At 37.2% G+C, this 23,447-nt stretch overlaps 1 protein-coding gene across 15 annotated transcripts in view; it reads right to left on the bottom strand.

The window, feature by feature from the left end:
* The window catches only part of Pde4d (phosphodiesterase 4D), a 1,369,518-nt gene that overhangs the window by 176,095 nt on the left and 1,169,976 nt on the right, over positions 1-23,447 (bottom strand). For 13 of the 15 annotated variants that reach the window (XM_074077451.1, XM_074077450.1, XM_074077455.1 and 10 more), the window contains 3 exons: positions 16,362-16,398; positions 9,084-9,157; positions 4,747-4,796 (listed from right to left, as the gene is read on the bottom strand). In XM_074077451.1, coding sequence (XP_073933552.1) covers positions 4,747-4,796; positions 9,084-9,157; positions 16,362-16,398 — 161 coding nt within the window. Of the gene's footprint in view, positions 1-4,746; positions 4,797-9,083; positions 9,158-10,137; positions 10,708-16,361; positions 16,399-16,720; positions 17,638-23,447 lie in introns of those variants that run through there. The other 2 variants (XM_074077459.1, XM_074077460.1) reach the window with 2 other exon arrangements.

The raw sequence follows: 23,447 nt of genomic DNA, 5'->3' as shown, positions 1-23,447 counted from the left end.
CTTAGGGTTCTCATATTTCAAGTAAAGAAATTTAAATAGATTTTCTCTAAGTTACATTCCTGCATGAAAATCCTCAAATTGGAAGTGATTAAATAAAGAGGATGAAAATGTGGAAGTTCAGAAGCATACTGAAAGTGATACTGTGAAGACATGACAAGGTTTCATGAGCCACTGCAGAACACATTTCTTAACATCATTTTAAAATGAAACAAATGCTCAAAAAGACTGATTGTGTCCTATGTGACATGGCTCTGCTCCAAAAAATGGGGCGCCATCATCTCCATACCGGCAGGACTTGGGCATCTTTGACTCTCTGCTGCCCTCTCATGGTTCAACTTCCTCTTAGGTTCTAGTACACACCACCAGCTAAGGACCTCTCAGGTGAGCCAGCCTCTAAGTAACACTGCCTCTCTTAAAAAAATGTCCTGCCATTATAATACGAAAATAAAGTTGTTATTGAAGTGTAACAGAAAAGCCAGTATGGTGTCATTGTCCTCTGTCACTTCTACTCTTCCAGTTTCAAATTATGCTTACCAACACAAAATGTCAAGCATGGGACAGGGTTGTCAAAAGAAACACTTGTTTAGTTATTTATCACCTGCTGAACTCTATCCTCAGTATAACTTCTCCCCTTGGATTCTGATAACAGCCCCCCAGAGCTAGTCACTCACATCTCAATTCTCCAAATTAGGAAATAAAGTGAAAGAGAGAGATGAGATTCACATTCAGGCTCAAGATACCACATGCTAGCTTTGTGCTGTATCACATTAAAGAACAAAACAGCCCTTCAGTAGAAGTCTCCCCTACAAATGCCCCTTGAGAAGCCTTATCTCCTTAAGGAATTGTGGATTATTTTAAGACCACATAGTTATCTCTCATAAATGGAAATAAAAATTGACAGGCGACTAACATGTTTTAACTCAATGCTATGAAATTAAACCTTCCTGGCTTTAAAGCTTTTCAATAGATTTACCTTAAAGGAGGGAAAAGGCATTATAAGTTCTACATTAGAAATCCTTAGAAAGGATGCTATGCTATGTATAGACAGTTGAATTTCTTATCTCCTCTTTTTAAAATATTAAAGAGTTAGAGCTGGCAGAGTGGCTCAAGTGGTAGAGCACCTGCCTAGCAAGTGTGAGGCCCTGAGTTCAAACTCCAGCCCCACCAAACAAAACAAAACAAAAAACTGTGGTTCCAAAGTGCTTAGACTTCACCTATCCTTTTGCCTGTGTGTGGGGGGTATGAGTATGACTGAAATACTTCATATGCATGTATAAGGATAGAATAATGAAGCACATTAAAACTGTTTTAAGAAGAAAGGAGGAAAGATGAGAAGGTAATGGAGAGAGTGAATTTGGTCAAAGTACATTAGATGCATATATGGAAATGTCACAATGAAACCCCTCTCTACAATTAATATATGATAGTAAAAATAAAATTTGTTTCCTGTAGGCAAAAAACAAGTTCTCAGGCTTTTAAAAAAGTCCCAAAGAATATTACCTAAGTCACAAAAGCCCTGCACTTATGACAGTAATGAAGGGAAAGGGATACAGAACTGGGACAACAGAAGGCCCCATTTTGACAGACACTCATCAAGTATGTCCATATGGAATATTTTGGGGATCCCCACATTTTGCTGTTATCATGCTGCAAGTGTATTTCTTTCCACCTTCTCTTTTCTTTCCCCACTTTGGTCTATTCTTTTCACCACCCCTTGCTAAGGACCAAATGTGTGGGCCTCTACAATTCAGATTGAAACCCTAGCCCCCAGTGTGATAGCATTTGAAGGTTAAGTCTCTGGGAGAAAATTAGGTCATGAGGGTAGAGCCTTTATGAGTGGAATTAGTGCCCTCATTAAGGGACATGATCTTTTGACCTCTTTCTCTCTTATGGTGATATGAGAAGAGTCAGCCTGGACAACAGCTTTTACCAGAAGCCAACCATGTTGGCACCTTGATCTCAGACTTCTAGCCACTAGGACTAGGAGTAACAGATTTATGAGGTTTATAATTTTATAAAGACCAATGTTCGGTACTTTGTAGAGCAGTCTGACTTGTCACCCCTGGTTCTCTATACACAGTGGGCCCTAAAAACAAAACCAAATAAAAGTGCTGACTCTGGGAAGCCCCATGCTAAAGGCATGCATGTTAACACATTCAACCTTGAAATAATGGTCTGAAGTAGGATTATTATTTGTAGGTGGGGAAAGTGAGGCAGAGAAAGGGTATGTAACTGACCCAGGGTCACACAGCTCTCATGACAGAGCATGGCTTGCCTCACAACACTGCACAATCCTACTGGCACCACCTCAGTGATATTCCATGAAGTTATCCTCCAGGAGAACCTAGAGTTATGCACACAGCAGCCTTTTGTCCATCCATAAACTTCACTAGTGGGCTATACTTTTCCTCCAGATCCTGAACAAAATTTCTAAGAAGACTATGATCACCAGAAAGGGGCCCTCGCTGACTGTTCTTTATACTTTTCTGCCCTGCCCAGGACTTTTCCAGAGGACTGACCAAGAAGGGAAGGAACACACACAATTTCCATGTCTTTTGGGTAACTCAAGGTTCAAAGTATCAAGCACCAACGTGTCAACTACTACCACCACCACCATCATTACTATTACTATTATCATCATTACTCAGGTTTCAGAGTCTGTTTTTTAGAAAATGGCTCAGAAAGAGGAATCTTACCCTGCTGTTGCCCTCATTCCCTGACACCCCATCCCATGTTCCCTCCCTGGATTGTAATGCTTGGGCAAGTAACAAAGCTTCCATTGTCTGGTGAAGTAATTTCCTGTTGTGAGCTGTTAGGAGTTCAGCCGCTCTAAGTAGTTAATGACAGTTAAATTAGTTTCCCTTCCCAGATAAGGTATTTCTGTAGCCCCACTGTAGGCCTCAGGTCAGGAGCTAGTGGGTACAAATGAGGCCCTATTAACTTTAATTATCCAATTCCAGTGGTTCACAGTTCTCTCTCTAGGGTCTTGCTTTATGTACAAATGTCTGCCAGCTCCATGGGGTTTCTCACATGTGCATCCAATTCTGTGCCTTCTTCTTGTAGCTGTTCCCCTGTGGATCTTGGCAGGGCACCTACCAAGGTAGCTGGGCAGCTGCCCTGACCACTGAGAACCCAACTATCTCTTGTTGGATATAACAATCTCCATTGATACCTGAAACTGTTCATCTGGGAGGCTGTTTCCCTAGCTATGAGGTAGCTCATATGTGACTTCCAGCTAAAAGAACTATCAGAGACCAAAATAGCAATGCATTCTACTCAAACCACAATGACAGTCTTTCTTATTGTGCAAGTGGGTGGGGGGAAGGTAGCTCCTTTCCAGAGGGGTGCACCGGGTGCCTGGAGTTCCTATAGCAGGCGTAGGGAGGAGGTTCCATGTGATTTTTCTCACTAGAAATCCCAAGCATGTGGACACAACAATAGGCTTGTTTACCCTTCAACATACTCAGGAAAGTACATAGTAAAGAGGGATCCACTCCCACATCTCCATCTTAGCATAGGCTTTATTTATATTGAATTTGAGTTTTTAAAGAAGAAACCTGTTACTCAAAGAATTTATTTTAGTATATAGTAATTTTTACTGTTCAGCTCTTGATCAAAGTCAAGAACATATACTATGAAAATGATAATGGAAAATCACCACCAACAGCATCTTGAAAGAGACACATGGAAGGAAGATCCAATAATTTAATTGTTGCTGAAATACAAGTCATGTTTGATAGACTTTCAGAAAAGAAGACATTAACAATGGTTTCAGAATCAACCTTGATGTGATGAACACAAATTGAACCAATTGAGTGGCCATGATAAACTTAAATTTCATGAAAAATATACTCACAAAAAACTTGGTAAGGTCCTTCTCTACATATTATGGGTTGGGGGTCCAAAGAAGACGTTTGAATCAATTGAAGTGTTTGTCTAGTTTGGAGAATTTTCTTCTGGCAATAATTTTAAAAGTCATAGGTTTTCTTTTCCAGAAAATTACTTTAATGAATCAATTGGGGTTTAAAGAAATAATTAAATGAATTCAGTTTGGTGCTAGGTTCAGCAAAATGAGATCATTCATTTGGTGTTGGTTCAGTTGAGATCAAGACTCCTATCTGAATAGACTAATAGGAACTGGAATAATTTTATTTTGATACCCATTACTTTCCTCATCCTTTCCTCTACTTTTCTTTCCCAAACATGTGTGGATCTCTTTCTTTTGAATGCACTGAACTTTTCTGTGTTGCAGAATAACTTTTCTTCCCATACAAACTGAACTTATTTTCAGCTGTAGGTCCCAGTAAGGATTACTGAAATGGCAATAGTTTTCTTTCCTATATACAACTGGGATATGATTAACCAAGAATGTTTCCCTTTTATTTTTGGTTTTGTTTTCATTAAACTAAGGTGCTACATGTTGATAGTCAAGCAATGAAGCAATATGGCAAACATTCTGAAGGTAATGCTATCTCTCCAAATACAGCTGCCCAGAGTGATACTAAACCGAGTACAAGCACAAAGTTACCGGTTAAAAATACGGTACATCTGTAAATATTTTCTGAGGAATGGCTTAAATGGAAAACTTGTGAGATCAATGATAGTAAGGACAATGTACAGAGGAAAAAATTGTTTCTTTAAAATTTTTAAATTGAGATATAAAACTGGTGTCAGTATTGCATGGTCTCTTAGAAGATACGGCTTATTTCTGGACACAAAAAGAGTAAGTTTTCAGATCTCTCTTACCTGTTATGGTGGCTTTGTTGATGGATGGTTGGTTGCACATGGGTGATCTTCTGACAAAGGAAAAAAAAAACACAAAACAGTAAATATGTGGTTATTATCAATTTCAGTACTCTTTGAATCATTTCAGACAGGACATTTTAATTTAAAGGATTATTTTAAAGTTAGGACATACAAAGAAAGATTTTCTTTCAGACTAGCCTGTCAAATTCCTGGCTGGCCTTTTATTGTGGCTCAGATCACAGACATAAAACAAAAACAAAAGCAAAACAGGGAGGGAAAAAAAGGGAAAAGAAAGTTGTTGAATCTTATGGTAATAGACATTGGGGTGGAATAAACAGCTTTGTGACAGAGATATATAAAATGAAATTCTTATTGATAGACTATAATTAAGCTAGGGCTTATAGAGCTAACCAGACTTTCTGAATTTGAAATAATTGTAAATTTACAAAGGCACAAAAAATAAAATGTTAATTAACTTATTTTTGGTATAAAGTCTCATGATTTCCTATAAGTTATCAGAATAAATGATTCCTTATAAACTATTCTACAATTAGAGAAGGTACTTAACATTTTCATTTCTATTTTCTCATATTGAGAAACATCTGATACATTTGTTAAAGAAGTATATTAACAACTTATTGAAATAGATGATACAGTAATTTAAGAAATATTACAAACCAAAGGTGCTTAAATAGATTCCACCTGGTATTCTTCATTATTTTTGTTTAGATGTTTACCAAGATCCACAAAAGTCAAACAACATATTCTATTCCCTATGAAGTCCAGCACAATGGATCCAGTTATTCAACCAGTGCCTACTAAATTACATTGAAAAGAAAATAATTCATAACCAGCAGCTTTTAAAGGATAGCAATCTCTACTAACACTTTAAGAATACCTAAGGATGTCTGCAGAATATTTGATGTGTGTGTGTTTCTTCCAGTTGCTACCATTAATAAGCACTTACTGCATATCAGACGCTGTGCTTTATAAATGAGCACTTTAAATGAATTATTTCACTTAATCCTCACAACAAACCTTATGCCAGATGAACTCATTGTTCTCATTTTACCAGTAGGAAAATAAATTTGGGGGAAGTTGAAAAATTTGCTCAGAGTAAAAAAGCTGAGATTTGAACTAAAGTAATCTGATCGTAAGGTTGCACTCTGCTCTGTGGTCTTACTGTCAGAATGTTTCTGTGGAAACTGGATAGATAGCAACCACATGCACAGATGGACGCAGGCCCTTTATCTGCCCTGCTGAGATGACACAGCAGAGCGGGGGGCACTGGGCAAAGCAGTCTCTGGCTTTTTGTCCATTCTCATTGGTTCCACTCCACCTCTGGCTCTGCATCATTGTCCTTAGATTTCTTGGTATCAGTTTGGGATTGAAATTTTATCTTTGATTGAAAAAACACCAAGATTTACTTCTGAATTATTTTATATTTTTATTATAAAATAAAAATGGGAATTTAAATTAAATGCCTCACAAAACAAAAAGGTCAGTATTTTAAACTGCTGCTCTGATAGCTCTGACCTATATACTAGTGGTTATCTAGTTTCTTGTTGAGTTTATTATTCAGATGAGACTGGGCATGTTCGGGGTGGTATATTGTTGTTGACTTGAGTTTATTCAAGCAATTTACACATTGATTACTGCTTTTTAGTTCTTGCTCTGTGAAAAATTTGAGAACATTGACTTTGGTCCAAGAAAGATATCAAATGAAGATCTTTACACTTTTCTATAGTTTTAGAAAGCCCAGGAGTAGACTCATCACCAATTATCTCCAGTTAATCTCAATCCTATGACTGACAGGTAGGTTATAACATCTCAGCAAGTAGCAGCAAGCAGGAAATATTAATCATTGGATCATTTAGTGAAGAAAGAGCCACAACTCACTTCTGAAATTAAAACAAAATCTCAAGGGCAGGAAAGAGCAAGGTGATAGGAACCAGAAGTAGATTAGCAAAGTCAGAAATCAGCATCAGGATATCCACTCAGGCCTTGGGGATTGGCTACACTCTTCATAGACTCTTTATCTTATTCTGTTTTTCTTTACTTTTCTTTTTTTATTATATCATTGTTGTCCCAGGGATTACACTGTGACATTTACATAAGTTCTTACAATATATCATCGTTGAATTTACCCCTTCCATCATTCTCCTTTTACCCACTTCCCCTCATTCTAGACTCTTTTTCTATAGCAAATAAAAATGTGGATTGTGCAAGGCATCACATACTTTCCTCAAACTCCAACAATGATCTTGGAAATCGCTTAGTGGCACTGTGAGTGTCCAGAAAGAAGATTCTGATTCCTCTAGTCATTAAGCAATACATCCTCTCTGCTATCACTAAACAGAACTAGTTGTCAGGAGATTGAGTCCTTTTGGGATTAGCAAAGGAGGTACCATTCTGTGTTGACCAAAAGGGAAACCACATCAGCCTTTAGAGTCTACTAGGTAACAGTGTTTGGTTAGATGCCACCTTAGCTATTGCATCAAGGATCAGGATCAAGGCAGGTGTAAGCTTAAGGGTTAGTAATGATGTTCTGTCCTTGACCCCCCACACACAATTTTAATCTGTCCTCCCCTCTAAATCAATTGAAAACATCTCTCTTATGTAGAGTGGGCCACACAGCATCTCTTTGGAGACAGAAAGGCCAGTGTGATATATGCACTTCAACTGTGTGTTTGTACCCAGGTAACCATACCTGAAAGAAGCTTAAAAGCAGTTAGATTATTGTTCACCTTTTAAAGACAAGACATTGATTTCTTAGATGAAAACTGAGACTAACATATTTGAGTGACAACCAATAATTTCATTTTTTCTGCAGAGTTGAGATTTTCCAAAAGTGAAGCAAATGTTCCTACAAGCTACAGAATGCCCAAAGCTGCGAAGGGCGACTGAGATCTGCACAGTTGACTATGCTGAGATGGATGGATTCCTCAAAGCACATCTCCAGGTATCAAATGCTGCATTACCACTGTCCTCTTTCAGCCTACAAGTGTAGTTAATCTGTATTAGGAGAGGTTCTGGGAACCAATTTACATAATGTGAGTCCCTCCTCACTGGGGACTGACGTTGTTAAGCAGCAAACGGTCAAAGAAATGAACAACTGGAGCACAGAGAGACAAGTGCTGAAATCAGAATTAAGTACAGGATGCAACCAATGGAGATGGAAAGGCACATCAGCCAGTTTGGGGCTTGTGAGTGTGTGTCTGTGCTGGGTAATATCGGGGAAAATGCCCCCAAAGCACTTATGCTTCATCTGTGAACTAAAGATTGAATTAGTTAGCCAGTGGATGAGGACAGGAAGAAGATGAGAAGTGTTCAGTATGAGGGAATAGGACTACAAAAATCATTACCTAGAAAACATGACAATCAGCTGATGATTCTAGGTTCCATTCCATTTATTGGCACTGTGGCATTCTACCAACGGTTTTTAAAAAAACTTTCTGTATCACAGGAGGGACTTGCATATGGCCAGATCTTTCTTTAATAGTGGGAATAATATAATACCATTATATTATTATGGAAAAGAAAGTCCATATTTTTCATATTCTTTAAGAAGTAACAAATACTATGAAATTGTATACACTTAAACATACAGTCAGCCCAAGTAAATTTCTCTTTAATGCCCTCTTCATATTGACTTACATGTCTTTTCTCTTAGGGAAAGTTTTTGTGGGTTTGATGATTTGGTGATACTTTATTATTGCTAATAGTTCCAAACATTTGAACAATAGCTTATCAGCTTCCCACTTAATCTTGCAAAATTAGCTTTTTCTTTATCAAGACCCCCAAATTATAATCATTTCCCATCTCAGCTTTCTCTCTTTCAAACACTTCCACTGTAACTAAATCAATCACAATTTTTAATGGCTCATGAATACTACTGATCTGAGTGTTAATAAGCAGGAGAATCAAACACCTTTGCCATGATATGGTGTTTCTCTAATTGTTCTCTTAAAAAATCAAGAGGATGAACTTGAACTTGAGTTGCCTTTAGGGCTTAATGAGATTACTTGCCTGTGGTTTATTTACGAAGTATGACAAAACCATGAAATTACTCTTTGTGTAAATTACTGAGCATAAGACCAACCATGCCAGGTGATTTCTGACAGATGGAATCACCCTATTTATTTATCACTCTGTTTCATTTCTGGTATTAGAACCATCACTACAAAGTGTTTATAGAGGATGAACAGACTGTCCTATGAGCTACTGTAGACACTTCGACAACATGTCTCAGAGAAGTCTGCCCTGAGTTCAATTCAAATTGATAAGTCACTATGTCAAAGTTTAGCATGAAGGAGGGGAAAAAAAGGATAACTTACTTGCTAGGTGCTCGATCTTGTAAATTAGTTAATGCAGCAAAGTTGTTTCGTACAGTTCGCAGGCTGGCCAAGACCTACAATGACAAAAAATAATTCTTTAGACTTTTTGAACTAGGGCAATTAAAAATGTTTTCAGGGGAAATTTGATATTGCTTGCCTCTTGCACTAAAGAATCATAATAGCACTAAGCAATCTCCTAGAACTTAATGAAGTTTCTAGGTATCTATATTAAATCCAGAGAGGTAAGACTGCAAAAATTTTCCAGAAATCCCTCCCTGGGCACAAATATGGCTAACAGCAGCAGTGGTTTCCACAGCATTCCTGGATCCCTTAGTCACCACATTGGGCAATACGCATGGGGCATGGTTACATTTTATGCAAATATAAAATAGTGTAATATGAAATATTAATAAAATCTCACTTTAGGGATTAAAAAAAAACACAACTCCAAAATTCCATCCAAAAATTTACCAAGAATCCTGTGATTTCAGAAAGCTAGGTGAATCTTAAACTAATTTTCTGCCATTGTGTGTAGTTCTTCTAGCTAGTACACAGACATTCCTTTCCTTTGTTAGTGCTGTCATAGTAAGGATTTTAAGAAGTCCCTGGGGAGGCATTTCTCACATTAAATGGTACTGCTCTGCATGTGCACAGTGCATGGCACATAGAAAATACTCAATAAAATGTGCTGAATAGATGTAATATATCCGCAAACATAACAAGACGAGAGAGAGATGCTACCACTTCTGATAGCCCTTTCCTTTTTTAAATTACAATTGGAACTAGAAGGTGGCCAAAGAATGGATAAGCCTAGGAGAGAAGTTATGCAAACCTACTGTCCCTCACTGTGTCCTAGAATGGGCAAGTGTCTGCAGAGCAGAACCTATAGTAGGTGGGATGACATGTGATCTGCATGTATCTAGAATGATAAATTAGTCTACAATACACAATTGAGCTATCTGGGTATGTGCTACAGTATTACATAACAAGCCAGTCTGCCTGACTCTGTTGCTTATTAAATGTGTGATTTGGACAAGTTACATAACCTCTGTACCTCAGTTTCCTTAAGTGTAAAACTGGAGCAGTGATAAGAGCATCAGGATTGCTGTGAGGAAACGGCAAATCAAGTGTCAAGAACAGGGTCTGGCAAGTAGGAAGTACTCAGTGACTATAAGCCCATTATGGTGACATTTCATTTGATTACAGCGAATTCACTTAAAGTCTCTTAGTGATAATGCAAGAGGGCTCCCAAATTGCTAGTTGTGTTGACAGTAGCCTAGTTCCAGAGGGAACCAAATGTGGCACTGATAGACTGAAGTCAGTCTATATTTCTTTTCTAAAATAAAAATGTCTCTGATATTATTTTTTTGAAGCTGATATTAATTTGTGTAAGTCAAAGGGAGCTGTTTAGCACTGGGACAGTGACCTACAGCACTTCCCCGAAGGAGTTAATGGCACTTCCCAAGGAACCATTAACTTAGTCACTGGAAAAACCCAGCTCATTATCAAATATAAACACTCACAGTTCTGAAAGGTCACACTGCCTATGACAGAGTATCCAAATAGCTAAGCGCTGACGTCAGACCACACTGTCTTTCCTAAGGCACAAAATCTTGAATGATGTAGAAATAAGTTGGATAAATGATCCACTGTCATTAAGTCATGCAGGCTTAATTCATGTTTTAAGAAGTGAATATCAAATATACTAATAAAACATGTCAAATAAGATTCTTGCAGAATTTTGAGACTTTTATTTGATACATAATAGTTTAGCTCACTATATTTGACACTTGGCCAAACAGAAATAGTTCTGCAGTAATTTGTGTTCTGTGGAAAATAGTACTGCCAATAATTCATGCTATGATCATTTGAAAGGAAAACATGAGCTCATCAAAGAAATATTTTCGGTAGAGTTTTTGCCTCTGTTATAATGATAAAGGTATTACTAGATTATTTTCTTTTGGGTTTTAATCTGAATTTATTTGTATACATTTTTAATAATCCATGCTTTTACAAGTTGCAGGATTTATACAGGAGAAGGACTATTAAGCAAAAGCACCTCAATAATTAATATAAAATCAAGTGATTATTATTTCTGAGAAAAGGTAGATAGAGGTCATCAAGGAAAGAAATTTAAGAGGCACTAAGAATATTGGTACTCTTCTGTTTCTTAAACTCTTCAATTTATTATTATTACTTATGCTTTACATATCACTAGATATATTCTCTTATATGTATGAAATATTTCAAGATAAAAAAATGAAAAAAGAAATCTCCCTTCTATTTTTTTCCCTCAGGCACTCAGCTGCCTGTCCCTGGCCTGCTGACTTTCAGGTTGTCTCTTACTGTTTCCTTTTACACACACTGTGGTGGTAAATGACATTGAAGATATATTAATGTGTGCGAGCCTTAGATCATTGTTTTTATGTGGTAGGACAAAGTGTATTTTATAAGTGTTGTATGAAGTGTGGCCTATTATCCTCTGAACTATGACATATATGATATTTGCAAACATGTAGATAAAAGTTCTGGAAAAATCTTTTAAGGGGGTTTGCCCTAGGCCTGGCTGACTGACTGCAGAGGTCTTTATCACAAATATTGCTGCATTTATTTTTTAAGCTCTTTCTTTCTTGTGGGACACAAAGAGAAACTGTTACTGTGGGCTGTGGGGGAGAAATGGAAACAGTTTTACTGGAGCTCATGAGTTGGGTTCAACCAATCTTTGCTTTTGTTCCAAGGCAGCTCTCACTTCCACTCCCCCTGAATTCAGCCCTCCAAGAGCTGTAGTCAGAGCTATACTGCTCCTATAATTTTCTACCCTCTTCAGTGCTTGCTAACCAAAGAGGTTTCTGAGGGTTTTTCCACAGGGCTCAATGGTAGAAAATTAAGGTCATTGCTTTATTTTCTTCCCTACAAGTAAAAGTATAATTGGTTAAGGTAAAAGAATACCAGTAGTAGGAAAAAAATACCAGTAGTCCAGAAAAATTTGGGGCTGAAATGGTTCATTTTCTACCCCATGGGTTGAGGATATTATTTACACACATTACTCTTAGACTCTCTTAGGTGATTTAAAAAATTTATTAGCAAATAGGATGCTCTGAAATTAGTGGAAAACGTGTTCTTTAAACAAATAACTGGACATAATATTGTCTGATTGAGAAAGAAAAACAGTGTTGAGGGTTGTTTTTCATTCCAAATCTACTTTACGCCTCTAGATGGCAGTAAAACACAAATCACTGGTTTGGGAGTAGTGATGAAGGTATGTGACCTGAGATATAAACAAAACACTGGAGTCAGAATCATTTACAACCTAAAAAAGGTCATTTTTGGTGGAAAAGTAAACCTACTTCCAAGTTATTTTTTAGTTAAACAACACCAAATTACTTCTGTACATTAAAGTCATTGAGAGCTTCCTGTGGCTTAACCTAATAAGAACTTAGATGTCTAGAAGGATGCTAGCTATAATTTGCATTAATGAAAGCTAAAGAAAAGCTGAAACAAAAGCAACTGGAATGAGATGACATCTTCTTCCGCTGCCTGACAGTCAGGGATGGTATCTAGGCCATAGATCACTGTACTGGATAAAATGTGTGGGAACATGCAGGGGCACTAAGAGATACTGGTCACGTTTTATTACCAACTGATGTCAGAATAGTTAGTGCTAATAACTACCACAACTACCACACCCGCCCCCACCCGCCAAAGGACCCCAGGTACTGTATTTTGGTTAGGGTAAAGGCAAAATGAGGTGACTGTTCCTAACCTGTATTTTCAATAACCAGGTTATCTCCCTAGTCTGAACATATGATGGTCTTCCCAGGAACCTAATGTTTGGGTAGGAGCTTCTGTCTTTTTCTTATCAAGGATTCCACTTTTCGTAACATTACATGTTTCTGAATGAAAATCCTACTTGACTTAGAGCTTTACAAGGTAGGCATAGTCACAAACAGTTGGACTATGGGGCCGAAGACAGCTGACTGTGGAACAGGGATCCAGGCATGGCAGCACTGTTGCTCCTCCTTAGTGCTCCATGTCCCCTACACTGGCCAAACTGTTCCTGTGCTCACTGGGAGGAAAGGGCAGTGGCTGCCAGCATGAGGTACATGACAGGAGTATTGGTCTCCACACCAAAAGATTTCAACAGAAACATTACAGAATATTTCTACCTTGAAATACATAAACAACTGAAAGCTGGCACACTTCCTGGGGATACTGGGGATTCTGAACTTATATTGGAAAATGTGGGAAGCTGGAAGTAGAAAAGAGTTGAGATTAAATACCAGCAAGAATCTCCACTGCTCACCATTGTATTGGACATTAAAAATAAAACATGGAGGGATACTATAGGATTCGTTCTGAAAGTCAGGTCTAGCCAGGATGTTTTCAGTTTCTGCTCTACCCAACAAAGTGGAATATGTCTTTGCATGACTTCTTAAATTCTCCTGTAATTTAGGATTTTATTATCTTTGGAATGAACATGAGGGTTCTTTCATGTTTTGGAGATGTACTCAGGCATAAAGAATGGGTTTTGGATGCCAGGTGTGGTAGATCATGCCTGTAAACACAGCTACATGAGAGGTGGAGGTCAGGAGGATCACGGTTAGAGATCAACCCAGGGAAAAAGTTAGGGAGACCCCATTTCAACAAATAACTCTGGAGTGGTGATGCACATCTGTAATTTTAGCTACAAGGGAGGCTTAGGTAGGAGGATCATGATTGGAGGTCCACCCCAGGCAAAAACATGAGACCTTATTTGAAAAATAAGTAAAGCCAAAAAAGGACTGGAGGTGTTACTTAAACACAATGCCCTGAGATCAAAAAAAAAAAAAATGGTTCTGAAGAAGGTATTTGACCACTTCAGAGAGAGGGAAATTGTTTTTAGGAATTGTAAGAAGGAAAATGATGCACAGAAACCTAAACAGATAAAAAGTAAAATAATAATTATTCTGGAAGTTAGGATTATAGGAAATTTTTTCATTCTTTTGCTTTCATATTTCTAAACTTTTTATGCAGTAAGGCTTAATTTTGAGACCAGGGTATCTTTTTCATCAAAATTGAGTGTGAAATTCTACCTCCCAAGGCATGCTGGGAAACAGGTATGATTCTTTGACCTACTGGCTGAAAACTTTTCTGAGAGTCTTAGCTAAAATCAGTTATTTAAAGCAATTATGATATGTCCAACCAAATAACGTTGGTATCACTTCATGTGACATATATATCTTATACATTTAGCATTAGTGTTTAGCATTAATTGATAAGTGCTCTATTCTGTATCACACAACACTGTATGCTAGTTGGTCTCAAGAGAAGGTCAGAGACAAACTGACTTAGCAGACCTTGTGTCTTACCTGCTAACAGCCTTTTCTTTTTTACATCCTGTTAGAGCTTTCCAGACTTTATACCCCAGGTAAAATTTTTGTGAAAGCTGTGGTGAGGTCACTTAAAAAGAATTTGGGACCTTGGGCAATGAGCACTTTCTACAAGGTAAGTGATTCATTTTGCTAATCATAAGTCAAGTCTTCTAAATACATCTCAGGATTCTTTTCAGGCATTAGGTATTTCTGCAGATTGCACAGAGTTCCACTTGCACAGGTATTAACCACACATCTTTTTTTAATTTAAATAGTTTATTAGGGTTGCAGACTTAAGTAGTAGAGTGCTTGCCTAGCATGCACAAGGCCCTGGGTTTAATTCTCAGTATTATTTACATTGTGCTGTCTGATTTGATCTGCTTGTTTAGCTCTCAATGATTAGATACAGCAACCAATTAAGAATCATTTTCTAAGATTCTGACATCACAAAATATGATTAAAATACATACTTTTTCAAGAACAGAAATATAAGTACTAGAAAAAATTCATGATCTTCAGCGAAAATAATCTTAAGCAAAGAAGCTATTAACCATCTGAAAGATGGTTAGTCTGAAAGAGAGGGTGGTCATATTCCAAGTGTTTTTGAAGTGCTGGGGATGGAATACAGAGCTCACGCATGCTAGGCAAATGCTCACCCCCAGCTCCACCCCCAGCTGCACATTCTGTTTCTTACAGTGCATATAATGTGGTTTATGGATTGATTAAATTTTGGAGCTAAATAATAGCTACAAGAAAATTTCAGAAAAATTTAAAAGATTAAAGAACTACACATAATTCCATTATCCAAACACTGCTATTATTTTTTAAAAAATACCTATGAGACATTTTGGAGATAAGAAAGCAATTTCATTTACATATAACTAATCCAATAGCAAGTAAAATTCCTTAAATATTAAATCTTGTAGGAATTGTATTGAGCGCTTTATAACCCCAGTTTTCTTTTAACCTCTTAACAACCTTATGAGACAGTTATTCTTGGAATTATCAATTCAACAGGAGAGGAAACCAGGCCTGCAAAGGTTCACGGACTTGCTCAAAGCCATTCAGAAAAGTTAAGTTCATTGCCCAACGTGCTGTTGTTATTCATGACATAACCCTGATTTAATCTTTATAATCACTCAGGATTACTTCTATTTAACTATTCAACATTTCTTATCAGTCAGTGTTAGCTGAAACCCTACTTCAGGACTTAGGTTAAATCATGGTTTATCCCATGCGTAAAAAGACGATGGCTAAGCTACAGATGCTTAGCTCTAACCTCTAGAGTTTTGGATGTAGTTGAACAGGAGTCTAGCCACGGGCATTGGGATAAGGACACTCTAGGTGACTCTCATGTGTACAAAGCACATCAAGTCATTAACCTTTTTAGGCATATTCCAAACACTTTAGGTCATTTTATCACATTGTATCTGTGTCACATGGTTAAAGTATTTTCATTTTTATATGCTTAAAATGAATGAGCATAAGCATATCACCTAGCAAAATCTTTCCACAAATGACCCATGCAAAAAGGGAGTAAATAAGGTATCAGGTTGAATCAGATTACTGAACTCCAAGCACTGATCATGTTCCTAATTACATTAAATGTCATTTACTCCATGATATAGCCTTCTTTTCCAATGCTTATGCCAGTTAAAGAAATATGGGCCCATTGAAGTCCTCTACCACTTGAGTAATTTTTTATTTGAAGTCAGGATACGCTTCGAGTCTATGGATTTATAGAAAATATATCTATAAGGTCAAAGTCACATTCTCTAGCATTGCCTATGAATTGCTTGAACAATTAACATACAATTTTTACTTATACTTGTGTTTGGTTTAAAATAAAATTAAGAACCAGAATTAAACCCCCAAATCAAATTTCCCAATCTGTGAGAAGCCCATCCACTCACCAAGCTGTGCTTACCTGAGCAAATGGAGTCACAATCAAGTCATCTCCATGTCTGAAAGACAAACCAAATCCTGTGTTAGAAGTCACCAATAACTCTATGGCCACTTTTGATAAGTATCAAATGGTAACTTCCACTTTTAGAAATCCCCACAGAGATTTATGGTAATTCCATCCTTGTTCTTCAGCATGTTCTTCCCAGCTACTGGGTTGAAAATACATCTTCCAGCATGTTAACTATTGTCTAACTCCCTAGTTAAAAAGGGGGGCTTTTTAACATCAACCAATGTCACTGTTGCTTTTTAAGCATACAGAATATGCATAGAATTCTAGGGAGCTACAGTGCTGGAGCCTGAGTTTTACAATTGGTCTCTTACTGTTGAGATTAGTCAAAAGTGCTGTGGAAGGAACCAGCTACTACTTCACTGGTTTCCATGAGAGGACCCTGGGCCATCTAACGTTCAAAGGTGATTAACAGAGTGTTTGTCATCATCATGTGTAAGTCTTACACCAGGAACTGTAGATAGGACTGCATCATACACTAATAAAAACCCCGTGAAACTTTCAACTGACTCACGTCCCAGCCACTGTAGTTACCGGGGAATGTTACTCCATGTGTGCTGTTGCTACAGCAACCTCAGTTACACCAAGGCAGGGATACAGGAGGAAGGTGTCAATGTGATGTGCCTTAGAGGGACAGGAAAAGGCGAGCAAAGTTGTGTAACATTTTACTTGGAAGAAAGTGAGAAACTGGGGCCCAGGACTCTTTCACAGCGTTCCCTAGCACAAATAATTTGAGAGACAGATTTCCCAAATCTCTGTGGGCTGTTTCTTAATCTAGCTCTTTAAAGCTCTTTAAAAAAAAATACTTTATTTCATTTTATTTATTTTTGGATAGGGTCTCTACATAGCCCGAACTGGCCTAGAACTCATATTCTTCCCACCTCAGCCTCCTGAGTGCTGGGATTACAGGTGTGAAAAACCACAGTTGACTTTCATCAAAGCCCTTTAATCAAAGGAATGAAGATATTCTACATAGACAGCTTGCTGGACTTGACGCTTATGAGAACAGTGCAACCGAACTGTCTGCTCACTTGTGAATAACTGAAAAGGATCAAAGTAGCCTAAAGAAGCACCCAATGGAAGGAGCATAGGAAGGCTCCTCAGAATGGATTGTTAGCTAAAAAAATACCAGTTGTTACAGCTATCAAGTCATTCAGAGATCCTGAAAATTAAACTGTGAAAAATAAAAGCAGAAAAAAATTTTAAAAAGACACCTTAAAGGGTTGTGTTGTTTTGTGGCCCCTTCATTCCAAAACATTTTGCAAGGGACACCTGTTATTTTTAGTGATTATTCACAGCATCCTAGACTTTAGGAAGGAAGGTTGGGCATCAAATTTTATGATCATTTTATAGAAGAAGCAACTGAAGTTCAGCCAGGTTATAATGTCTAGAAGCTGATAAATGGTAGAGCCAGGAAGTCAATCAAAAAAGGTCTCCTGAAGCCAAGCCCAAAAAGGTTCTTTCCTAGAAAAATGGCCCACGGTGAGAGCGTGCTTGGTGTATGGAAGTGGTAAGGGCACAAGCAAGAGGAGACAAAGTGAAGGAAGCACAGTAACCACCTGGGTGAGAGAAAACATGGTATATTTGAGGAGCCAGAATGAGTGGTCAGTGATTCTGGAGACTGCTACTCAACACTAGAAATGCAGGAATAGTCGTTGGTGGTGAGCCAGGCAGCAGATCATGGAGCCCTGGTCCAATATGTGAAAGAACTTGGACTCTACCCTCCGATCAAAGCTTCAGTTGGAATTTCAGCCCTGCCACATTCTAGGTATGTAACTTTGCACAAGTTATTAAATTTCTCTTTCCCTTAGCTGTCTTACCTGTAAAATGGGGTAATAGTATTAAGTTATGAGAAATGTGTACAGCATATAGAAAATGTTAAATAGACATTACTTATCGTAATAATTAGTCCAATGACTTTTGCTTTCCTACACAATCAGGAAATTACAACTACTAAGAAATTGATAGTTAAGAAGAACCCTTGAGCCATTGCAATAATTCTCTAAAGGACTGAAGGCTTTGAAGCAACAAAACTGGAAGCAGGGAGAGCAGTTCTGAGGACAGAGGAGTGGAGGACCTACATGGAATCAGTGGTAACTGAAAGAGAGAGGGAGGAAAGGGTGGGAAGGGACTTCACTACTGCACAATACACCTGAGCCTCTTGAGATGGGAAGAGAAAGTTACGGTTTCTTACAAATTGACTGAGAAGCTGGATTCACATGTACAGCGTGAGTATTGTCTGGGACCTGAAATTGTGTCTCCTGTATGAATATGAATTTGGGAGTATTACTTAATATTATCTTTCATTAAAATAAAAACAAACCTAACAACAAACTTTGACACAAGGTATCTTGCATCTGTTCTAAGGGGGAAATAGCTTTTTATTTTATTTTATTTTTTTAAGAACTGTAGTATTTGTGAGCTACAAGTGAGGAGACAGTGAGGGTGGGGGAAGCAGTTCCGGAAAGAGCTCATTTTTGATAGTGTGTACATGTATATATGCATGTGGGGGAAAGAAGACTAGATTCCAGAGAATAGCCACAGCAGGGAACAAGTGCAGAAACTTCCAGAGTAGACAGAACAAGCCACTGTAGGTCACTGTGGGAGTCAGTGTCACAATGGCCTTAAGTCTTGTGATGTGGAAAGTGGTACCACATGCTCACTCACCTGCCCTGGTTACCATGTGCTGACCCTGAGTCACCCTCTGTAGCCCTAGGGGGTCCCAACTCTCTCTTCTCCCAAAGAAAAGCACTTGCTGTTTCCAGAGCCAGTGGTACTGGGGACTTGGAATACACGCTCAACAGTACATACTCACTTTCCTTTATTCAAAAAGGAATGCAAACAGTTAAGAATGCATTTTCTATGCCTTTTGCCCCCTTTCCCCTACTTCTGTCTCCCTTCCTACTTTATTTTCTATGCCCATTCTTTTTGTAAAAAAGAGTCAGAAATATAGACAAGAAACTAAGAGAGAACCAAAAGTAAACTTTCTTATGGAGACCTTGTTGCAATGCTTAAATCAAGTACAGTACTTAAATATGGAAAAGTGCATTGTCATCTTAAAAAAACAAGTTCTCCAACATCAGCACCTGAAAATATAATTCCATAAATAAGTTCATTTCAAGACTATGAAACCTTTCTTCTTCTTGGTTTTGGCACTGGGAGCCTTTATAATATATTATTTTTATTTCTTAAAACAAGATTTCACTATAGTTCCCTTTAAAATTACAGTACAAATATATGATGAAATTTATAATAGTAATAATTATAAATAATCATAATTGTTATAAAACAATACCCATAACTGCTACATACCAATTGATTAATATGTGCCCACCACTGTGCAAAGCACTTTAGAGTGATTATTTCTTTTCTAGATGAGGAAACAGATGTCCAGAAAGGTCACAAAATCACATGCCCATGCAGTGATTCACAGGGAATTTGCATTCAGGTCAGATGACTTCAGAGCTCTGCTCTTAAACCCAGTGCAATTCTCTACCTATAATCCTTTTATCATTGCCAAAATCATATTCAAAGCAATGCTTACTCTTTATACATTTTTCATTTCATGAAGGTGATACTATAAAGATAAGAATCAAAGCAACAAAATCCAACAAGAAAACAACACATTTCTGACAACTTAGAGAACCAAACAAGCTTAGCTTACCTAATGCTTTTCATGTCCTATAAACCTAAAATCAAATTATAAATAAATAACAAGATAATTTTTGCTTTGTCATTCAAGTGTAAAGTCTGGCAGTCAAATGACACACATACATCATCAGGGTGCAATAAAACCACAAGTAACAATGACCTGTGAGAATAGCATGCATGTATATAAAAATTCATATGTAAATATGTATAAGTAAATTTATATATGCATATTGTATATCTATTTTATATATGTATGTGTGCATATAATCCTAAGGAAGTTTTGTGGGCTCCCATTCTTTTCACATAAAATTTGGTTTTCTACCCTCTGAATTTCAAATGGGGAAAAAGTACTACAAGGGGAAAAACCTGCTATAATCTTTTTTGCCAGTAAAAGTATTTGCTATATTATTTATACTACTCCATAGGAAAGTCCTTAAAGAAAATCTGCTCTGTAAACTACATTTTCATTTGTATTTCATCTGATAAAAAATAGCATCTAGGAGGCTGAGGGTGGAGCTCAGAGGTAGAGCATTTGCCTAGTATTGTGAGACCCTGGGTTCCACCCCTAATACCTCAAAAAATATGTATATATGTATGTATAGATATATATGTAATATACATCTCTTTATATATATGTATATATACTTAAGTTAAATATATCTATATTTAACTTTAGACAATATTGCGATCTTGGAAGATACTTAGTCTTCTAAAATTTAAACCATTTGCTCACTTCTTATTAACATTTTAATAATTAAGAAATGACTCAATAGCAAGAAAGGAAACTATTCACAATAGCCACTGTCCATCAGCAGATGAACAGATAAAGAAAATGTAATATCTCTCAAATATGATGGATATATTAAATATGATATGCAACAGAACACTACTCAGCTATAAAGAGAAGGAAATCCTACCATTTGTGACAACAGGGTTGAACCTGGAATACATTATGCTTAGCAAAATAAGCTGGACAAAGAAAGAGAAGTACTCCATTGTCTTACATATATGTGGACTCCAAAACAAGCAAGCAAACAAAAACAAAAACGAAATTAAAAAACCCACTGAACTTACAGAAGAAAGAAGGCTGGTTACTAAGGGTTGGGAAGTGGGGTTGGAGTTGGGGTAGGGTTGATTAAAGGGTACAAAATTTTAGTGAGATGGGAGAATTATATTCAAAAGATATGGAGTATAGGCTGCTGACTATAATTAATAATAATGCACAGTATATATGAAAATTGCTGAGAACAGATTTTAAATGAATGTTTTCATTCCCAAAATGGTAAGCATGTGAGGTGATGCATATGTTAATTAGCTTGATTTAATACTTCTACAATATATATGCCAAAATTTACCCTGAGCAAAAGATTCTGCAAGGGATTCTGCACACAGAAAGTGAAACCCAACTTAACCATGAAAAGACAGGCAGCACCAAACCACAGGAAAAGAAAAAGCAAGACAGTAGAGAGTAACATCAAGTTAGGTACACACAATCAAACCTTCAAACAACTAAGACAACTAAATGGCAGGAATCACTACATACCTATCAGTACTAACGCTTAATGTTAATGGACTTAATTCACCCATCAAAAGACACCGTTTGACAGAATGGATTAAAAAAGAAGATCCAACAATTTGTTGCTTACAGGAGACTCATCTCACTGACAAAAATAAGCATATGCTTAGGATGAAAGGCTGGAAGAAGATTTACCAAGCCAAAGGCCCCCGAAAACAGGCAGGAGTAGCAATACTTATCTCTGACAAAGTAGACTTCAAACCTACATTGATGAAATGAGATAAAGAAGGACATTCCATACTAATAAAAGGGGAAATAGACCAAAAGGAAATAATAATCATCAATCTGTATGCACCCAATGTCAACGCACCCCATTTCATCAAACATACCCTGAAAGACCTAAAAGCATATATAAACGCCAACACAGTGGTTGTGGGAGACTTTAACACCCCATTATCATCAATAGATAGGTCATCCAAACAAAAAATCAATAAAGAAATCCAAGATCTAAAATATGCAATAGATCAAATGGACCTAGTAGATGTCTACAGAACATTTCATCCAACCTCTACACAATATACATTCTTCTCAGCAGCCCATGGAACCTTCTCCAAAATAGATCATATCCTAGGGCACAAAGCAAGCCTCAGCAAATATAAGAAAATAGAAATACTACCGTGCATACTATCTGATCACAATGCAGTAAAAGTAGAACTCAACAACAAAAGTAAAGACAAAAAACATGCAAATAGCTGGAAACTAAATAACTCATTACTTAATGAAGAATGGATCATCGATGCAATAAAAGAGGAAATTAAAAGGTTCCTGGAAGTCAATGAAAATGAAAACACAACCTACCGGAACCTATGGGACACAGCTAAGGCAGTCCTGAGAGGAAAGTTTATAGCCATGAGTGCATATATTAAAAAGATTGAAAGATCCCAAATCAATGACCTAATGATACATCTCAATTCCTAGAAAAACAAGAACAAGCAAATCCCAAAACAAATAGAAGGAGAGAAATAATAAAAATAAGAGCTGAAATCAATGAAATAGAAACCAAAAAAACCATACAAAGAATTAATGAAACAAAAAGTTGGTTCTTTGAAAAAATAAACAAGATCGATAGACCCCTGGCAAACCTGACTAAAATGAGGAGAGAAAAAACCCAAATTAGTAGAATCAGGAATGCAAAAGGGGAAATAACAACAAACACCATGGAAGTCCAGGAAATCATCAGAGACTACTTTGAGAACCTATATTCAAATAAATTTGAAAATCTAAAAGAAATGGACAGATTTCTAGATACATATGACCATCCAAAACTGAACCAAGAGGAAATTAATCACCTGAATAGACCTATAACACAAAATGAAATTGTAGCAGCAATCAAGAGTCTCCCCCAAAAGAAAAGTCCAGGACCTGATGGATTCTCTGCTGAATTCTATCAGACCTTTAAAGAAGAACTGATACCAACCCTCCTTAAACTGTTCCACGAAATAGAAAGGGAAGGAAAACTGCCAAACACGTTTTATGAAGCCAGTATTACACTTATCACAAAACCAGGCAAAGACACCTCCAAAAAGGAGAACTATAGGCCAATCTCCTTAATAAACATTGATGCAAAAATCCTCAACAAAATAATGGCAAACCGAATTCAGCAACACATCAAAAAGATTATTCACCACGACCAGGTAGGCTTCATCCCAGGGATGCAGGGGTGGTTCAACATACGAAAATCAATAAATGTAATAAACCACATTAAGAGAAGCAAAGACAAAAACCACTTGATCATCTCAATAGATGCAGAAAAAGCCTTTGATAAGATCCAACATCATTTCATGATAAAAGCTCTAAGAAAACTAGGAATAGAA

Source organism: Castor canadensis, chromosome 6 (genome assembly GCF_047511655.1).
Source record: "Castor canadensis chromosome 6, mCasCan1.hap1v2, whole genome shotgun sequence".
Taxonomy (NCBI): Eukaryota; Metazoa; Chordata; class Mammalia; order Rodentia; family Castoridae; genus Castor; species Castor canadensis.
Note: the sequence above shows the minus strand (reverse complement) of the source record. Positions and strands in the feature narration are given on the sequence as shown.